Source organism: Talpa occidentalis, unplaced genomic scaffold (assembly GCF_014898055.3).
Source record: "Talpa occidentalis isolate TD23 unplaced genomic scaffold, MPIMG_talOcc4v2.1 talOcc4.6, whole genome shotgun sequence".
NCBI classification, from domain to species: Eukaryota; Metazoa; Chordata; class Mammalia; order Eulipotyphla; family Talpidae; genus Talpa; species Talpa occidentalis.
The window spans coordinates 106938033-106959268 of NW_023604972.1; the positions used below are offsets into that span (position 1 = coordinate 106938033).

At 40.1% G+C, this 21236-nt stretch overlaps 1 protein-coding gene across 7 annotated transcripts in view; it reads left to right on the top strand.

Annotated features, from left to right (window-relative positions):
• The first annotated feature begins 518 nt into the window (after positions 1-518).
• CAST (calpastatin) overlaps positions 519-21236 on the top strand; it is a 113385-nt gene continuing 92667 nt past the window's right edge. For 3 of the 7 annotated variants that reach the window (XM_037530337.2, XM_037530339.2, XM_037530340.2), the window contains exons 1-2: positions 520-564; positions 15275-15337. Coding sequence is in view for 1 of the 7 variants with exons in the window: in XM_037530338.2 (XP_037386235.1) it covers positions 1212-1241; positions 15275-15337 (93 nt within the window). In the remaining 6 variants the exon portion in view is untranslated. Of the gene's footprint in view, positions 565-1135; positions 1242-15274; positions 15338-21236 lie in introns of those variants that run through there. The other 4 variants (XM_037530341.2, XM_037530343.2, XM_054688255.1 and 1 more) reach the window with 4 other exon arrangements.

The following is a 21236-nucleotide window of genomic DNA, read 5'->3' on the forward strand; positions in this document are numbered from 1 at the left end:
ACACACATTTGTTTTTGTGATGTTTCTGGACAGTCTAGGCTAGGCCCAGATTTAAGTTAGCAAATTCCTCTCGAAGCTAAACTTTGCCAGACTGCAGAGAACTTGTCTAAATTCTCGAAATTCATAGGGGAAGGGTCGACGCAAAAGCTGGCCGCGCCCGGGTCTCACTCTCCCGCAGCCCGACGGCGAGCTCAGATCCCGCAAGTCGAAGGAGGATCCCCCCTACCTCTAGCCCCTCCTCCCGGTGACCAACTGGGGGCCCAGCAGTTGGGGGGGGGGTCCCTGGATGGAGACTAGGGGCCGAGAGTGTTAAGTTGCCGGCGCGAGCCGGGACCGCTACAGCTCCGGGCAGGAAGGGGAGGGCCCAGCAGACGAGGAGGAGCCCCCGCGCGGGCTCCGGGCTGGGTCGGAAAAGCTGCCTCACGGGCGCTCCCCCTTCGCTTCCAGCCCGGGCTGCGAGCTCCCAGAGGCAGCGTCCGTCGCGGCCTCGCGATGTCCCAGCCCCGCCAGAAGCCCGCTGCTTCCCCGCGGCCCCGGCGCGCGGCCGCCCGCCACACCCAGGAGGTGAGTGTCCCACCTGCCGGGGCGCAGGGCGGGCGCAGGGAGGACCCGGGCCCCGAGCTGGGGGGCCGCCCCCTCTGGGCGTAGTCTGCCCGGCCTGCGGTTCGGAGGCCCTTCCCCGCCTGGGGAAACGCGGGGTGCATTACCCGCCTCCGGGCAGGTGTCCCGGGATTCCCAGACCCGGGCCAAGTCCGCTAGGCGCGGCGCGGCGCGGACAGAGGGTGATCCAAGGCGGGAAGAGTTGGCTGGTGAGCCGTAGGTGAAAAAGAATGGGGATGAAAAGGGAGTAGAACTTATTGGGGACTCCCTGAATGGATGGGGGGTTCACTGGATTCTGGGATCCTGCGTTCTTTGTAATGTCGGGGCCGCAGGGAGTGGCTGCCCGGAGTAAAACATCTTCCCGAACCAGCCCTGAACCAACTCGGGCGGGGCGGGCGGGGCGGACCGGGCGGGGCGGACCTGGCGGGAGGGCGGGGCCTGTTTCCAGACCCGCCCCCGGGCCCCCGCCCACCTGGCAGCTCCAAGACTAGCCCAGGTCAGTGCCTGGCAGGTCCAGGGCTTTCGGCGTGCCAGCCCCGCGCCTTCCGCACAGCTCACCGCGTCCACGCTGGGTCCTCTGTTGCGCGACTCAGAGCAAACCGTCTGTCGCCATGGCTTTCGCGAGCTGGTGGTACAAGACGGTAAATTGGAGCGATCGTGCCTGGGCAAGATCGGGGAGGGAGTGTTTGTTTTGTCGTCCTGGGCAGGCGTACGAAGTGTTGTAGGGTTTGGCGCAGCAGGGACAGGGACCGGGTGCGACCTCCTTGCAAGTCTTCTGGTTAGGCTTGGGGAGCGGCGGAGACCCGCCCTGCTGTGGTATGTGGGTGCGCCTCGGGGCTGGAGGGGCGGCCAGGGCAGATGCCTCAGCCTGAGGTCCTGCTCTGAAGTTGAATTGAACAGGAGTTGCTGGAGGAATTCAGCTTCTGGACCTGGATTCCTAGATGACTTCATACATAGCTCGAAAGAGTTCAGATCCAGTGTTTGCTTGTAACCCCTTCATACAAGTAAAAACTTTTAGTGGCATTTTAGAGCAATGTTGTTGAACGTGTATTCTTCCAGAGCAAGGCTGGAGGGCAGTAGCAGCTGAAATCTAGGGTAAGGAAATGGGGAATTAGGGGAGTGTATTGGGGTGAAAGGGGAGAACAAAGCAACCGAGCTAGAGAGCAGGCACTGTGCTGTATTATTTTAGATGAGGGATAAAGATGACCCATTTTTTTAATCCTTTGAATGTCTGTCCAACCGATTAAGTGTGATATCCAGTCAAGCTGGCACTTGTAATGTTTTGGAACCAGGAAGTATGGTTTTAACATTAGTTCCTTTTCAAAAAATACACACGCATTTTGTAGCAGAGTCAACATATTTATAGTCTGTTGATTGATGGTGAAAATCTATTTATTTTTTTAAACAACGTCTTTTTTTTTTTTTTTAAGATTTGTTTATTTATGCCTATTAAGAGCTGGTGTACAGGCCAGAGGTGTGGGGGTGAGAGGATTCACCAGAGACAGAGTGGGGAATAGAACAGGCAGATTGACTGAAATACACTGCTGAGGGGAGCAGCAAGTGAGTCAGGAGAGGTCTGCTGTGCCATGTGTGTTCTTCCCCAGCCGGTTGGGGGATTGAACTCCTGCTGCAGAGGCTGCGGACAGCTTCATAAGTTTCATAGGTTGCGTCTTAACCCCTTGTGCCACAAGGGAGGCCCTGATGGTGAGAATTTAAATAATTAAGTTCACTTCTTTCTCTCAGCGTGTGGTATTACAAAAAGCTATGTTGTAATAGTGCACTCTTTGGAGAAAAACCATGCGTTGGAATCAGTGAACTGTTTCTCATCAAACAATGGCAGTTTTTTACTGAGTATCTATTGTGTATCAGGTGGAGTACTAGTCTCCAAGTATACGGTGGAGAACAAGACAGAGTTCTTGTTCTCAAAAGTCAGTGACTCAACCTTTTGAATGTGCCTCCACATCTATAAAATGGGGTGATAACACATACCATGGAAAGGTTGGTGAAGACAAATTAGAATCTAAATTCATGCTTCCCTGGAGATATTTCTTTGTGAATGTTTCTATAATATTTTCTAGACTGTTAAAATGTACCTTATGATACATTTTATTGATGTACTAAGTTTAAGTTTGCTTTAAGTCATAATTGGCTTAAAGTTCTTATCAAAATGCTCTACATGAATTATCTGTTAATGTAGAGTGCAGTAGTTCAGAGTTGATATCAAATATCTTCCAAGTTTATGATTCTTTAAAGGAAATTATGCTGAAATATTTGGATGAAAGTGGCTTAAACCTATGTTTTTGATCCAGTTTGTGTTTTGACATAGGCTTACATTTTTGCTAAAATCTCTCAGAATCCAATTTTGGAACTATTTTAAAAACTTTCACAACTGTCAACCTGCTAGACTCAGCAACTGGCTTGTGACCAAGCTTTGGCTATTCCCAAATCAGTGCTATCTAATACAAATACAGTATGAATCACATATGGAATTTAAAGTTTGCTAATAACTGTGTTAGCAAAGGCGAAAAGAAGCAGGTGAAATCTATGTTAATATTTTTCATTTAACCCACTCTATCCCAAACTTTATTATTTCAGTATGCAATTAGTGCAAAAATAATTGAGATATTTTGCATTTTATTTTTCACATTAATTCATCAAAATCTTGTGTGTATGTTATACTTATAGCCCATGTCAATTCTTGGTATATTTCAAGTGCTCAAGTTCTGAGTAAGTCACAAGTGTCTAATGACTATAGTATTGCACAGTATAGTTGTAGACATAGGTTTCTAACCATTTTGGTTTGGTGGCTATAAGGGGTGTCCCAAACCATTTTGAGAACAAATGAAAATCAGGGTCATTTTTTCACAATAAAATATGCATTTAACTTACAAAAATGCCCCATAAGTTCCCTAAAGGTCTGGGGTACGAATTTATGATATAGGTGTATATGTCTTATAAATATTATAAGATATAGTAAATGTATATGTTTACTGATGTATGTGTATTTATCTGGTAAATCCTATAATCAAAATATATTTAGTGAGATCTTGTAAATACTGAAAAAAATTGTGAATAACCTAACTTAAGAGTTTTAGAATAAATTCATTTTTTAAAAATATTTATTTATTTATGCATACAAGAGCTGGGGCACAGGCCAGAGATGCATGGGTGGGGAGGGTGAGAGGATTCACCAGAGACAGAGCGTGGAACAGAACAGGCAGACTGACTGAAATACACTGCTGAGGGGAAGCAGCAGGTGAGACAGGAGAGGTCTGCTTCGCCATGTGGGTTGCTCCCTGGCCGGCCAGGGAGGCCGGGGATCGAGCTTGCGCTGCAGAGGCCTCTGATTGCTTCATAGCGCGGTGCTGGTGCCTAACCCCTTGTGCCACCATGGAGGCCCAATAAATTCATTTTAGAATTAAAAAATTAAAAAATATGATGTGTTTGAGTGCCACCTTTAAAGACAAGTCAATGAAACTTTATTGTGTTTATTTCTACAATAAATACCATCAATATCATTCATCTTACCTTCTGTAGAATTATGTGGTCATAGTAAAAAAAGACAACAAAAAAGCTAGATCTGAAGATAGGTGATAAGCATTGTAAAGATGAGGCATGAAGGAGAGTAAATTTGGTGTACACTAGTAATCACGTTCCTCAGTCATTAGTTGACTCTATTAAGCCATGATAATTAAAGGTGTTTCTGAACCTAATTAGACCCATAGGCCCAGTGGCAGCATAATCAAGGAACCCAGTCATTTGGGAGGCTCCATCATTGTGGCCAGCCTGGGAAGAGTGTCACAAGCCTTCCATGGCAGGACATACTACTTGGCTGCAATGACTTTGAGGAGTTAGGAATGCAAATTATAGTCTGCAAAAAGGGCACAGGATTTAGGGTGTTGGAAAATGGAGCTAGACACAACTTTCCTCTTTTATTTGACAATTTCTGAATTGGTTTGCTACTTCCCATTGCCAATAAGAATTTTAAAATAAGAGTCACATATGATGATTTGTTCTTTAATCAGCTTTTACACTTCCCAGAAAATTATATTCTTCAAATACTTTTCAAAGAATGTTATAGACACAGTGGGTGGTCATCTGTGGTTCCAAGTTGTATAGGTCAATGATTAGTTCTAAATAGGTTGTTTTTGGTGCAATGAGAGCCTTTTCTATGCAGCCCATCTTTATTCTTTTTTTTTCTTAAGGCTTTTTATTATTATTATTAAGTTAAAATAAAGCTAACATAAAATTTACTATCTTAGCAATTTTTAAGTGAAAAGTTCAGTGGAATTCAATACCTTCATGTATTTGTACAAACAACACCACCATCATCTCCAGAACTCTTTTTATCTTGCAAAATTAAAACTCCATTCATAAAGTTATAAATCTCTGTTTGATTTACATGCATCCATTTTAGTACATAACAATGTATTCAAGTATCGATCATGGCCAGCTGGTGAGAATCCCACGTGGCGCGGCAGACCTCTCCTGTCTCGCCCACTGTTCCCCTCAGCGTTGTGTTTTGTCAGTCTGCCTGTTCTGTTCCCCACTCTCTCTGGTGAATCCTCTCACCCTCCTGCGCATCTGGCCTGTATCCCAGCACTTGTATAAATAAAAAATAAATCTTAAAAAAAAAAGATGGATGGATGGATGGATAGATAGATGATAGGGAGATGACACACACATATTTTGCTTATCCATATATTAATAGATTCTTGGGTTGCTTCCATGTTTTAAATTTTGTTTGTTTTTTAGAAACCCTTTATTGTTTTCCACAGTGGTTATACCATTTTACAATTTCACCACCATGACACAAGGATTCCTGTTCCTTCATATGCTGAACAACTCTTCTCTCACTGCCTTCTATTCTCTGGTTTCTGATGAGAAATCTTCAGCTATTTCCTTGAGTACACCTTGTATGTGACCAGTCATTATTTTTTCCTGATTTCAACTGTTTCTCTTTCTCTGTTTTTGAGCAGTTTGATTATAAGTGTTTCTGTGCGGGTTTCTCTGAGTTACTCCTACTTGAAGTTTGTTGAGCTTCTCAGATGTTCAGGTTCATGTCTTTCATGAAATTTGGGATGTTTGGGCCATTGTTTCTTCAAATAATCTTGCTGTCTTTTTCTTTCTCCTCCTGGGACTGCTACAATGTGTATGTTGGTTTGCTTGATGGTATCCCTCAGTTCTCTTAGGTTCTGTTTACTTCAATTGTTTTTCTTTCTATTCTTCAGACTCAGTAATTTCTCTATTTTAAAATTACTGGTTCGTTCTCTGTTCAAATCTGCTTTTGAATCCTTCAAGGGAAATTTTCATTCCAGTTATTGTACCTCTCCACTCTAGAATTTATTTTTTTAAGATTTACTTATTTATACAAGAACTGGGGTACAGGTCAGAGGAGTGGGAGGGGCGAGAGAATTCATCAGAGACAGAGCGGGGAGCAGAACAGCAGACAACAGAAATACACTGCTGAGGGGAGCAGCGGGCGAGACAGGAGAGGTCTGCCGCGCTGTGTGGGTATCTCCCTGGCTGGCCAGGAATCGAACCCACGCTTTAGAGGCTGCGGACAGCTTCACAGCACTGCGCTCAACCTACTGTGCCACCAGGGAGGCCCCTCCACTCTAGAATTTAATCTTGGTTTATCTATCCCTTTATTGATATTTCCATTTATTGATACAATGTTTTCTTGACTTTCTCCACATCTTACATTAGTTCTTTAAGCATATTCAAAACAGTTGTTTTAATCTTTGTCTAGCAGATCTGCCGTCTGCTTGTTCTCAGGGAAAGTTTCTGTTGGTTTATTTTTTTCTTTTGATGGGTCTACCTCCCTGTTTCTTTGTGTGCCTTGTGATTCTGTTGTTGTTTGAGAACAAGACATTTGAATCTGATAATGTAGTAGTTCTGAACATTAGATGCTTACTCTCCCATAGTGTTAGATGGTTTTTTGTTTGTTTGGTTGCTCGTTTGTATTATTTTTGTTTTAATTGATGTAGATTGTGTCTGCATTGAGGTGAAGCCAGAAGTACTAACTTAAGGGTTTTTTTTGAGTCTGTGTTCTTCCCTGGGCATGAACAGTGACTTTCTATTTCCTTATATATAGAGAGCTGCTTTTGAATATCCTATTCTTTTTTTTTTTTTAAGATTTATTTTATTTATACAAGAACCGGGGTACAGGCCAGATGCATGGGAGTGTGAGAGGATTCACCCAAGACAGAGTAGGGAACAGAACAGGCAGACTGACAAAATACACTGCTGAGGGGAGCAGCGGGCGAGACAGGAGAGGTCTGCTCACCATGTGGGTGCTCCACGGCTGGCAGGGATGGAACCCACACTGCAGAGGCTGCAGACAGCTTCACAGTGCTATGCTCAACCACCTGTGCCACCAGGGAGGCCCATTGAATATCCTATTCTTTTTTTTTTTTTTTTAATTTTATTTATTTAGACAAGCACTGGGTACAGTCAGAAGCGCGGGAGGGTGAGAGAATTCACCAGAGCCAGAGCGGGGAGCAGAGCAGGCAGAAGGACCGAAGTACACTGCTGAGGGGAGCAGCGGGCGGCAGGAGAGGTCTGTGCGCCATGTGGGACCCTCCGGTGGCCGGGGAGCAGCCGGGGATCGAACTGGAGCTCCAGAGGCTACGGGCAGCTTCGCAACCCAGGGCTCAACCACTGCGCCACCGAGGAGGCCCGAATATCCTATTCTTTAATGCCTGGTACTCAAAAAGGGAAAAAAGAGAAAAATGAAATGGGGAAGAGAAGAGTGCTAGTCTTTTAAATCCCCTGAGAGTTGTCTTCCAACAGAAGTGATTCCAACAGTGATTGCTCACCTCTTTGTCACCTCCATGATCACAGTGGCAATCAGTGATCACAATATAGATCCCCCAAATTAGGAGGGCAGAGCTCTTTTTATCCACCCTGGCACCCACAAACTACATGCAAGTTATACTCAGTGGTGCTGTAGTCCTGAGCTGCCTGCTATGGACAAGGGGAAGGGAGATGGGTAATTGCTGCTGAACCAAGAGCTGAAATTGATTAAAATTTAACCATTCCTACCTTCTAAGCCATCTCCGAGTAGTTGTATAAGATGTATTCTACCAGTGGAGACCTGGATTCCTTATGTCTCCTACTCTGCCGTCTACCCAGAATCCTCTTGCGGTGTTTTAAGGATGGGTATCCTATTAATGTCATTCCAAAGTTCTGTTCTTCAAATTGTTTCTGTTCTTCAATTTTTTTTCCCCATAAAACTTACCCGTAATGCTTTCAAAGTGAGTTCTCATGGATTTTTTTTTTAAATAAATAAACTCTACCTCCCACACTAACCTTCCCCATTAACTTGGAATTTTCAGTATTTAAAACAAGAAAATGGCTAGATATTGCTTTGGGTGACGCTAGGGGGTTACCAACTCTTGACATGAGAGGACTGTAAATTTTTCAAAACCTCTTAACATAGAAGAAGAAAGAATTATATAATAACTCCTCATGTACCCATCACCTGGCTTCAATAATTTTTAGCATTGTAACCCATGCACACATACAACCTTCCAAAGTATTTTGAAGTATGGGGATTATACATTTAGCTGTCATTTTACGACCAACTTGGTGTAGAATATAAAATGATTTCTCTACTCCCTGTGTCCTTTTTTCCCCTAGATATTATATGGAGATATGAAACTAATATAGTCATGAGACAGACAAAACACTAAACAAAAACTTGTCAGATGAACCTGATTCCTTTGTACTAAATGCATTCTCTGTTCTAACATTTATAGCCTTGGATAATGAAACCTTTAAACCTCTGCTTCCTTCTCACATTCATGTCATTGTCTTATAATGTACCATGATCACATTGATGCTGGAGAAAAAGAAGGAAGTAAAGTAAATGTTTTTGGCATGGGACACACTCTTTTTTTTCCACACTCTTTATTATTGATCAATCAGCTCCTTTTGAAATATGCCAGCCCTAGGCATAGGTACCATTGACTCCATTTTACAACAAGAAAACTGAAAAGTTGAATTATTTGCCCAGGGTCATATAGCCTTTCAAATCCAGTTTCTTTCTGCCCTATTAGAGTATGTCAGGGAGTGGAATGCAATGTGTTGGTTACCTAGGAAACGAAAAGATTGGGAAGCCAACTAGGACAGGGTGAGGCAACTCAGAGATTAGAAATTGCGGAAGCTTCTACCATTCCTAGATTGGAATGGACTAGGGAAGAGGGATCGCCCTTTGGAAGCTGGAACTGCTCTAAAGACGCTCCAGAGGCAGAAAGGAAGGGGAAATACTACTTCCTCATCACCCCCAGTTTCCTCCAGTGCCTCTCACTAACCCAGCTCTTGAGGCCACAGAACAAAGGAGCCAGGGATCATCCTTGCTACCCCACAGAGCTGGGGCAGGGCAAGGAGACCACCTGCTGGCAGACAGGTTCAGATACATACCAGAGAGACTATTTTCAAGCAAAACCAACTTTGCATCTTAGTCCTGCTTGTGAATGATCTTGTTTTAGCAAGTGGAATACATATAAGGAAAGATTTTAAGGGGTTTTATAGGCAATATCAATTTGCACTTTGTTTCTTAATTTTCAAGCTCTTTTGTCAGCTTCTTTCTCTTTTATTGAGTTTGCTGACCTGAAAAGAGCAAAACTGCTCGTCAGGGAACATTCAGAAGTTTGTGGAAATGTAATCATTCAGTAAAGAATTATTTGTCACATCCCAACTACATAAACAGGAAAACAAAGAATATAATTTACTGTCTGGTTGGAAAGGCAGAATATACATTTATGATGTAATCAGTGAACAAGAGAATACATTAAAAGGCTAACTTGTAGGTTTCATTAAAAACAGGCTCGTATGCAGATAGGAAGATAGGATGTACCAATAATAGGGCACGACACAGAAGTAGTCAGGAAGAGCTGGTGTGAACACAGGGTGCAGTGCTTCTTCACTGGGTTTACCCAAAAGGTCCCAGAGCTGCCCAGTCTCCTGATCGGCCAAGGTTCCATGGGTGCTGACTCAGTGAGGTGATGTAGGGAGCAAAAACTTCCATGTCTTGTCATGGTGACCACAAATTTCTCTTCCAAACTAGTGGTTTCCAATCCTAGTTGAATTTGAGAATCTGATGGGGAAGTTTATAAATATAGTCATGCCCAGGTCCTACCTTATTTTTTTTCCCAAAGATTTATTTATTTATACAAGAGCTGGGGTAGAGGCCAGAAGTGTGGGAGGGTGAGAGGATTCACTGTAGACAGAGCAGGGAGCAGAACAGGCAGATGGATGGACCAAAGCACTGCTGAGGGGAGCAGTGGGCGAGACAGGAGATGTCTGCTGTGCTATGTGGGAATCTCCCTGGCTGTCTGGGAATCGAATCCTCACTGCAGAGGCTGTGGGACAGCTTCATAGTACTTCAACCTGTTGCGTCACCGGGGAGGCCCCCCCACCCCAGGCCCTACCTTAAATGAAATCTAAATCCAGATCTCTAAGTGCTGGCATGAGTTCCCAAAAGCACCATGTTGCTAGGGGGCTCCCCAAACAATCCTTTCCTAGTTTACGCACTGGTGGTGCAGTGGAGGAGCTGAGCTGGATGCACTGGGAGCGTCCAGAGCACCAAGATATCCTTTCTTGCTTGGTGATTTTGCTTCAGTTACTGTTGGACATGCAAATACTCATCTCTATGGCCCCATCTCCAAGTTGAAGTTGGAAACTTTGAATTTTGTTTTTACTGATATTTTAAAACAACTTTATTTGAATGTAGTTCGCACACTACACAATTGACTCATCAGTCTGTGGCCTTACCAAGCCCTCAAGAACCCAATCTCACGTTCACAGGGTGGTGAAAGCACCATCTCTCTCTTTTTTTTTAAAGATTTATTTATTTATACAAGCACTGGGTACAGTCAGAAGCACGGGAGGGTGAGAGAATTCACCAGAGCCAGAGTGGGGAGCAGAGCAGGCAGAAGGACCCAAGCACACTGCTGAGGGGAGCAGCGGACGGCAGGAGAGGTCTGTGCGCCATGCGGGACCCTCCTCAGGTGGCCGGGGAGCAGCTGGGGATTGAACCGGCGCTGCAGAGGCTGCGAGCAGCTTCACAGCCCAGTGCTCAACCACTGCGCCACCGGGGAGACCCGAAAGCACCATCTCAATTAAGTTTTAGAAAATTTTCACACACCCCTTTAGGAAACTCCATTCTTTTAAAAACTTTTTTTTTTTTTTCCATTTCTTTGTTTGCTTTATGAAGCAAAGGTGTTTTAGAGGCACATCAGCATTTGGTACTCTTTCACAGCTTGATTTGGACTTCTAGAAGCTTTGGGTTTTTTCCTGCCTTTCTTCTTTGATAAGTGCAGACATTTCTTTGATTTTATCCAACAATTATCTTCTTATCTCATGTTGTGTCAGAGTGGCTCTGGGTAACAACAAGAAGGTGCCTGATTGCTCCCATGCCAAGTCTTGGCAGCACTAGGTCCTTAGCTGTGCAGTGCAGACTCCAAGCCAGACTTCCTAGCCTGCTGATTTCCTGACAGGTTTATGAGTTTTCAGGGGCTGAAGATTTTAGGCAGATAGATGCTTCCTCCTAGAATGTGGACAGTGGACAACCGAATGTGTGGTGATGCCAGAGGGTAAAAACAGTTTGGAAAATTATTCCTTTTTGAGGAAAGATATGGAATGTTCTTTATCTGATTTTTTTCCCTGCTCTGAACTCCCGAGGCACATACTGCCTCTGTCCATCTTAGCTCCTGGCTCCGTGTTGTTTTCCTGACTTTGGTAACCTTATGTTCCCAGTGAAATTTTTACTGCCTATGCCTGGCATCCTGCTTTTCCTTTCTTTGGCTTCCTCTCCAGCTGCTATTGTAGGATAGAATTTATAAGCATTATATACCTGATTAATTTTATTTAAAAAGAAATTTTGAAACAAGAAGGTTTCCTTGTGGTTCTTTTGGGTTTGGGTTTCCTTTGTTGTTGATTTTGTTTTAGAATCTTGGGTTGAGCCTTTCTTGAGAAACTTGAGAAGCCCTGAGTGTTTCTGGATATGAATCACAGCATCTCACATAACTTTTAATTGGATCCTGTCTCTGACTAGACACCTAGTCAGATGTCCTAATATGTGGTGCCACAAAGAAGAAGCTCACCTGTCAGGACCTTCATTTCTTTATCCATAAAACTGAGTGACAGTGTTTGCCCCTGGAATTGCTCTGGGGTAAAGAGATCAGAGAGGAAAGACCCAACACTGGACTTGTTTTCTTGCCTTGGGAAAACAAAGAGCTCTGTGGATTTAGCAGTTTGTTGGTTCACTTCTCCTTCTATTCTCCTGCCTGCTCCATCAGTTACAAGTAGTAGTAGACAGTGTTTTCTCTGTTTGCTTTTAGAAAATCTTGCTATGGATTCCTGAGTTGGATCAAATTATAAATATATCATTCCCAAATATTTCATTCTCCCAATTCAATTTATATAGAAAGTGCTCAATTATTCCATGGATTAAAAAAAAATCAAATACTTTGAATCTCTCAATAAAAATGTAACTGATTTTACAGTGTTAATAGACTACCGAATACTGAATAAGTCCCAAGAAATGGTCAGAGCAATGGTTCACTGTATAGGTTGCTATTTAGTAGAAATTGAATGACATTAAGTGATTCTTAGTAATTCTCTTAGAGTGGTGACAGTATTGCAGCTATATGGAGGGGGCATCCTCAATAACAGGAGATGGTGAAAGACTCCTGGTGAAGGACTTAGGAGCAAAGTTTCAGGATACCTGCAATTTATTCTCAAATACAGGTATAGACACAAATGTAATAAATAGGTCTCTCTGCTTATAATGTGCAAATAGGGCAAAGCATGGCAGCGATGTTCATTGTTGAATCTAAGCGTGGGAATGTCAGCAGCCATTGTTTTATTTTTTCAACTTTTCTGATTGCTAGAAGAATTCATAATAAAAAGCTGAGATAAAAAAATTAACTGGGGAGGGCCTCCCCTGGTGGCGCAGGCGGTTGAGCGCCACACTGTGAAGTTGTCCGCAGCCTCTGCAGCACAGGTTTGATCCCGGCTGGCCAGCGATGGTCCCACATGGTGTGGCAGACCTCTCCTGTCTCACCCGCTGCTTCCCTCAGCAGTGTATTTCGTCAGTCTGCCTGTTCTGTTCACCACTCTGTCTCTGGTGAATTCTCTCACCCTCCCGCACATCTGGCCTGTACCCGGTTCTTGTATAAAGAAATAAATCTTAAAAAAAATTAACTGGGGAAATATAATTCATAATGTTCCCCAAAAGTTTCACCATTTGATTATGTGATTTTTATTTATGTCATTATACTTTTTGTGCATTATAAAAAGCTTCCTATTCAGAGAAAATATTTTTTTTAAAATCACAAAATACCAACTCTTAGAATATATAATTTTTTTCTTTTTTTCTTTTTTCTTTTTTATAGATTTCTTACATCATTTTTCATTTTGCACAATGTATGCATTTTCATCTTGATTATATTCCCCATACAATTGTAAGAATATATAATTTTCAAGAGTTGAAGTTGTCCTTTTAACTCAGATTTAAAAAGGCATTCATTATGGGATGCCTCCCAAACTATTATTTGGAACTTACATAGTTTTGAATAGCTCACTGGATACAAGCAACTGATTTTGGTCAATCTAGAAAAGGGCAATTTCACAACAACTTTAAAAAATGTTAAAGGAAAAATTCTATATGCATATATTTTAAGGGAGAAAAGGCTGTCTGTGCATTTACTGTGCGGTAATAAATCATATATTTGCTGCATTAGCAGGAAGCAGAGTGAGACCCTGTGGAGAACCTGGAACTTTGCCTGAGAACCAGTTACCTTGTTCAGTTTTCTCATTTGTAAATGGAATAATAATAACTCCTGAGAGATAATGCCTCCTGAAAAATAAATGCAGTATGCTCACTAAAACAGTGGATATGATCATTATCTGTATCTAATCTGAAAAAAGATATGTAATGGAAGGTAATAAATGAAGTGATAGCGTGGTTCTAAACTTACAGTTTTGGAAGGAGACAGATTGGGTAGATCTCTATTATCGTAGATCTGTCCCTCTCAGATTCTATCTCCAAATGTTCAACGATTCTTCCCCCAACCCTTTCCCCAGCCTGTCCTTCAGGACTCTTTGCTCACCAGTTATTCTAAAACGCAACAATTACCACCTAGCTGTGACATAAATGTGGATTTTAAATGACTTTTTTCCCTTCAAGATTCATTCATTACACAATACTGATTGCTTTCAACTGTAGACACGCAAACCCTTGAGTAGGACATCTAGGTAAAATAAGCCCAGCAGAGGCTTCTTTCACTAAACTCTTGCTGCCTGGCTGCTTATGCGTGGATTGCACTCACTAATCCATGAGCATTTGTTTTGGGAAGAATCTTTCATTCACGAAAGTAATTTTTTCCCTAGTTCATCATGCAAAGAACTGTTAAGGAAAGCTGCAGCACTGTGCCTAGCATTCCTGGGCCCTCTTTTTTACTTTTTTATAAGCTAGCATATCTGTTCATTAGATTCTAGGGAATACTATCTTATTTCTTTTGATACATTATAGTGACAAACAACAGATGTTAAGTTTGAGACCTGCTTTGTAAACTTTTCACATTTACTAGGTATGTGTCCTTGTTAAATGCACACCAAGTAATTCTTATTCTTAGTTTTTGAAATGCGTAAAATTACATGGGCCTCTTTTTTTGGTTATCAAATAAGAATGCATGTGAAAATGCTATATAAAGAACGACAAATTATTATTGTTACTATTATTATCACTCTTCTTACTTTTAATTTCTTTGACCTAGGCTGTGAACATAATGGGATTTTATGTTCTGTTTTAACTGAAGGTGATCAGGCTTGAATCCCAATGATGCCTTTTTATTTTGTTATATCTAGGATCCACACTTCCTTGCATATCCTACAATGAACAAAAAGTGAAAATCTTTGCACTCCCTTCTCAGGAATATGCAATTTTCTTTCATTTCACACAAAAAATTAAACAGCATGACTTATGTTATCAGAACAAATGAACATATAGGTGGCTTAAAGTTTTAATAGGCTATATAAAAATACTTACATTCTTCCCCAGTGTATCCTAGTGAAAAAAGAAAATCTGTTTCTGGACATAATGAAACCCTAAAACCATAATAAGTTGAAGTCACAGGTCTGCTTTTGCTACTTCAGGGTTGATCTTTCTGCTTGGTGAGCACTCCAGGGAGGAAGAACTCCAGGGAATCGCCAAGGGCCTCAGAATGAAGGTTGACTTGTGAGGCTTTTGTCCTCTCTAAAGTTCATGCTGAACTGAGGGTTAAATATGACTTGAGGCTAAGCATGGTCCTAGACATCTCATCTCCCTGGGTAGCCAGCTGTCTCCCACGCTGGCAATTTGGGCTTTAAATTGCAGGGACATTTTGTAGGAGACGAGATGCCGCCTTGGGATCACCATCATATCTGTGCCTGATTAATTACAGACTACCTTTCTGTGTCCCAAATAAGTCTGTAGATTCCCTTGATTTTTGAAACCCCCCTACACTGGTGTGGAATTATCAACATTCTCAGGAAGAAGATTAAAGGACTTTGTTTTTAAAGTCTGTATATTTAGCTCTCCGAGATTAAAGTTGCTATTATATTATCACTTATCACCTTCTTCTATCATACATTACCTCTTTTTTCTTTTTTAAATATTTTTTAGCATGTCAATGAAAAAACCAGTGGATCACCTTCTAGACCAGGAGACAAGAAAGGATCAGATGAGGTAATTTCCAGAAAACTGGATTTTTATTTCTTCTTGCTTTGAAATTATAAATGCTGTCTTGCTTTGAACTTGTGAATTCTGCCTTGAAACATAAACTAATGAGTAGCAAAGGGCTTCTACTAGAATACTAGAAAATTTAGGTTTAAGTAGAAGTTGATTCAAGAATATAAAAATAAATGAAAACTAAAGTGTTCCTGGGGAAGGAAACTTTGGATATAGTTCCATGGAGAACTGGAGCTCATTATTTTTGAGGGATTGGTGAATCTTAACGGTTTGTTGTTGGACATGGTAGATTTGAAAGGGGACACTATGGATACAGTGCAAAGGACCTCTCTTCTCATGAGAGTGCACCATGAAAAGAGGACAAGGGGGCCTCCCTGGTGGCACAAAGGGTTAAGCACAGCACTCTGAAGCTATCCACAGTCTCTACAGAGTGAGTTCGATCCCTAGCCAACCAGGGAGCTACCCATGTGGCACAGCAGATATCTCCTGTCTCTACCGGTGCTTCCCTCAGCAGTATATTTCAGTCAGTCTGCCTGTTCTGTTCCCCGCTCTGTCTCTGGTGAATAAATAAATAAAATCTAAAAAAGAAAAGAAAAGAGGACAAGATGTAGCTTAGATCGACCGCTCATTCAAGTTCATACACAAAAGGAAGAAAGAACTACTTTTATTTGGGTCCACTCTGGAAACACTACTGAAACCAAATGTCCCCAAATGAGATGAGCTTCCTTTGTGTTTGAGACTTTACCTTTTCGTTGAATGATGCTCCTTTATGTGAACTGTCAGCACTGGCCTACTTCTTCATGGAAGGTCTTGTGAAAGTGCTGTCCTCTGAAGGCACTGGACTTGCCTCTATAGCTGCTTTTCACATTTTAAATCTCAATAGATATCTTCATCTTCATTGTAGAAATTATGACATTTCCATCATGTAGAGTAGCCAGACTCTGAAAGGTCTTTGAAAATTTAGAAAGCATTAAGGGACCCTTTTATTTTCCTCTGTATTTTCAATTTTAGCTCCTAGTTTTTGCTTATTTCCCACACTCTATTGTACCATTTTATTTTATTTTCCCCTACACTCTTACTTACTTCCCCTGTCTCTTCCCCTCCACTTCTGAACTTTCATTATGTTGTTTATTAATATCTACTAGTTTGGGGAAGTATTTTACATTATCAAATTGTCTGCTATATAAATATGCTGTATTTGTTTTTGTCATACTGACTTGCTTTACTCCACATTATTACCTCTGTTGCTGAAAATGGCTGTATGTCATCTTTCTTATGGCTAAATATAATCTGTAGTGTGGATAGACCACATCTTCTCATGCAGCTGTCCATTGATGAACATTTAGGCTGCCCCCATTCTGCTGGTAGTTGTAAATAGTGCTGCATGCAATTTTGAAATATCAGTATGAGAGGAGGCTCTTTCGGCTACAGCCTGCTCCATGGAGTCTGAGCTAAGATTTACTCCTCAATTTTCTACTATTGTTTGTTATCAGTACCCATGAAAATAGAATTTACATTGTTTTTACCAGGCATATTTATAGTGAAGTTTTTGTAAAGGAGAAAGGCAAATTTTTTTTAAAGTTAAAAAGTATTGACCCTTCTTTCTCCTCCTTCCCTGCACAATGTCTCTGATTCAGAGTTGTCTGTTTATTTTGTTTTGTTGTATTGTGTTTTTCATTGTTATTATTTTCTTTCCTTGATCCCTTGTATGGTTCCCCTATATTCCTCCTATAAGTTAAAAAAAAAAGAATGATATAAAATGCATATAAATAAATTACTTTAAAAATAAAAAATGAAAAAAATTAAAAAGTAAACTTTTATTAAGATTGTATCCTGTTTCCTAAATAAATTATTAAAAAATAAATTTCTTTATGAAAAAACACATTTTCACATTTACTAACATGAAAATCTATGCAGTAGCATAGATTTTTACCTTTAAATATATACCTGGATAAATTATCTATCAAATGATTTTGTGTTTGAAACAAATTGTTTCATTATTTCCCAGGTCAGGAAATGATGTGTTGGATGTATTAATATTAAGTGAGATTAAACTATTTGCACAAGAGGAAATCTTTTAAAGTGTGGTTAGTACATAGGCCAGTTTTTATAGGATCGTCCTTACCAATTGTGTTGTTACTTGGAAGCTTAAACATTATATCTTGAATTACAGGCATTGTTGGTTTAGGTGACTGCTAGCACAGCCTTTTTGTAATATCTGGGCTATAAAATATCTTATTCCCATATTTATAAAGGGCTTGGAAAAACTGGTAAGAAGCCTGTTACAAGCGTAGCCAGGGGAAAATTGAAAGCTTCTGAGTCTGAAGGGGCAGATTGTACTTTCAGTTTGCAACTGAAAGACTGAACCACCTCAATAGAAGAAATTTCTTTTCTCTTCATCAGCAACTCATGCAATTCTGACATTGTTTCATAATCCTTCTGAGAACAACTCTCACATTTGTGCCAGAGGCTGGACATATTTGTGTGTTTTGCTCTGTTCCAACCAGCAGAAGCCAAGGAGGATGATGCTTTGCCCTGCTTGGGTGGCATGAGTCACCATAGATTCTTACAGTCTGAGATTGAAGATTGTTTAGCCTCTCGCCCAAACTCTGCCCATTTCTATTATATGGTGGGCAGACCTGTGAATAGGATGATTTGGTAGTCAAGGTGTATTTTCAATATGGTCTGACTCCAAAGAGTCTCTAATTTTTTACATTATATGCAAATAAGTCACTGATAAGATTCTGTGGCCTTGCAAACATTCACGGAAACCATCCTGTATTAAGTACTGTTTTACCGATGTGTGCAAAGGTCATATACCCATATGCAATCTGCAGCCATCTGTAGTTGGTTACCTTTTTCTTCTCAAGATAACCAGAGAAAAGAATTTTCAAAACTCATTTTTTTCTTCCCAAATGTTTTCTTATCTACGGTTCTATAGAACAAGAAGTGAGATTAAGAAATTTAGTTTTGGTTTTAGTATTCCCTTTTCAAGCTAATATGTAACTTCAAAGATTAATAACCTGTTGTTCCCAAGAATATGCAGACATGCTGGTTAGATTTCTAAGGTCAAAACCAATGTGCTTTGAAAGAGCTTCACTTTGAAATTTGCTTTCTATATTCGAATACTTGGCATTTTCCCCCTCTTCCTGATGCATTTCATTTGGAGATACAAAAAATAAAGGCACAAAAGATGAGTTAGGGAAGATACAAGCAGAAAAAACATTGGTGTTAAGTAAGAACTACTATAATGTTGTCATATGTAAAAACACCTGGAGATGAATGTAGCTGTGTGAATTTCAGAGTACTTTCTCTCCTGCTATCATAAATTATATTTTTTAGATTATAACTCCTATACAACTACTAAGTGATCCTAAAATGTCTGCAGCAATTTCAGTAGAATCTTGCAACTAAATTTTTCTTTGTCATATAGCATTAGCTATACAGATGCTTGAGAGCGGACTACAGTTAGTATTTGTGAGAATGTGCTTGTTTGTACAAATCATTATGACTTTGTTAAGTCCTTCTCAGATGCAGAGATCCAAAGTTGCATGAACTATATAACAAGTTCAAGATAAAATGACTAAAGAGCAGGAAAAAGAAAAATTAAAATATTTAACATTAGCACCTTTAAATACAGTGGAGCAAAGAAGCTTACCAAACCTGCAATCAAACCTATTTAAAGTACCAAACTTGCAATCAAACCTATTTAAAAGTATTTGGCGAACACATCTGGCCATAGTAGGGGAGAATGAGCATTTTAGCAACATAATTCAGCAGTCCTGAGGAATGGAATTTAAAGTATAAAACATGCATAAGCTCACAGAGCTATTTGAAATTTAACCACAGAAATATTTTTTATATATTTTAATTTTTTTTAATATTTATTTTCTTGCATTGTTGATTTTTGGACAATATTTGATTTCTCCCCTCACATATAGTCCCTATAGTTCTCCCACCACTATAGAACTTATGATCCATCATCATAGCCCCTTGTGTTCTTCCCTTCCCTGTTTTGACCCCTTTTCTTCCCTCACCCATGCTGTGTGTCTCAGATCTATGGTAAGCTTGCATGTTTTGTATTTTTCCTGCCCATTTGTTTGATTTTGCTGTAGTCCACATATCCATCTGATATTTATCTTTTTTCCTTCTAGTTATTTCACTTAGCATAATTCCTTCTAGGTCCATTGATTACAATGGAGATATTTTTATGGGTAAAGGATGACATAAAAGAAGAGAATAGAAATTGTACCTTAAAGGAAATGATATTTGATATGTTTAGCATAAATGCATCAGTGGTATTCTTCTCACTTGTTTACCTTTCATCCTTCTATGATACATGATTTAAATATTGAATGACTCCAAATTTTCTTTCTATTTTATGTTCATGAAATTAGTCTTTTTTTGAATCACAAAAGTAATATGTACTGTTGAAAAACAATTCCACCCAAAGTGTCATCCTTAGTTATAGTATAGCTACAAAATTTTATATGTATTTTCAAATGAATGTGATAGCATTGTATATTCTAAATGATTACACTGATTTTAGTAGCTTTTTAATGACCATACAGCTAAAATAGCCCTTGAAGAAAATTTAGAAAGTATTGAAAATTTTCACAAAAAATGTCATCAGCCTTTTTCTATATGTTTATACGTTTGACCCTTGAACAACATGGGTTTGAACTTCAAGGGTTTACTTAGATGTGGATTTTCCTATAAGATCAGGTAACGTTATGGTATCAGTAAATATAATACTGTGGAGGCTTTGAATGGACATACCCACAAGCCATTAACATGTTATCCTTGGGTGTGTCCTCAGATATGGCATATAGTGGTTGCCCATTGTTGGCTCTGGGGTCTGATGGACTGGATTTGAGTACCAGCTCTGCCACTTTCTGGCTGCGTGTCCTTAGGCAAATGACTTTGCCTCACAAAGTGTACTTCCTTCATCTGTAAATGGAGAAAATAGCCCCTATAGGAGTTAATGTGATTATGTATAGATTAGAGCCTGGGGCATACAAAGTACTCTATAAGTGTCAGCTGTAGCTGCTGCTGCTGTTCTTATTATTGTTTTACTATTAAGCTATTAAACTTTACTATTATTGCTATTATTAAGTCAACAAAAAGAGCTTGTTTAGCAATAAAAGTGAGTCCCTTATTGATTTCTAACCATGGGATAGGACAAGACTTAAATTATTTTGTTGAATATATATCTTGATTAGCCTTTCCCAATTAAAAAGAGAGAGCATTTGGTGGTTCATTAAGCTTAGTACTCCTTTTGTTTTGAAACAGAACTACTAGAAACATGCCAACAGCTAGAATATAGAGACCTTCTGCATCATCAATCAATAAATATGTCTTATCAAAAGCTAAGGATGTCCCTGTAGTGAACAATATGAAAATAATGTGCCTTTAAATTAAGAATCTGAGACACAAAATATTATATCACAGGCTAGGGAATGGCTAATAAGAAACAATCACATTGCCTCTATAAAGGATATATATATATATCAATATTTTACCACATGTCAATAGTAAACCCTATACTATTGTACTTTGGATTTATGTGCCTAATTACCTCAGAACTTAGGTCCCACCAAAATTGTCTCTGAGAAGATTGTACTTTAGTTTGTTATGTCAGACTCAAATGTTAACAAAATATAAAAGGAATTGAATGGCAGTTAAATTTACTGACTACAAAGTAGATCTTAAGTTCTAGATGGACAGATCGATTAAATATTATTCCTGAGATATCCCATTTCAAAATTGATATATTTTTAGATTTGATTAGATTCTCAAAGATAATAGAATGAATGGTTCAAAAGAAAAAAATAACTTGATTATCAGGCCCATAGCAAGATACCAGCATTATCTAATGTATGTGTGATTCTTATCA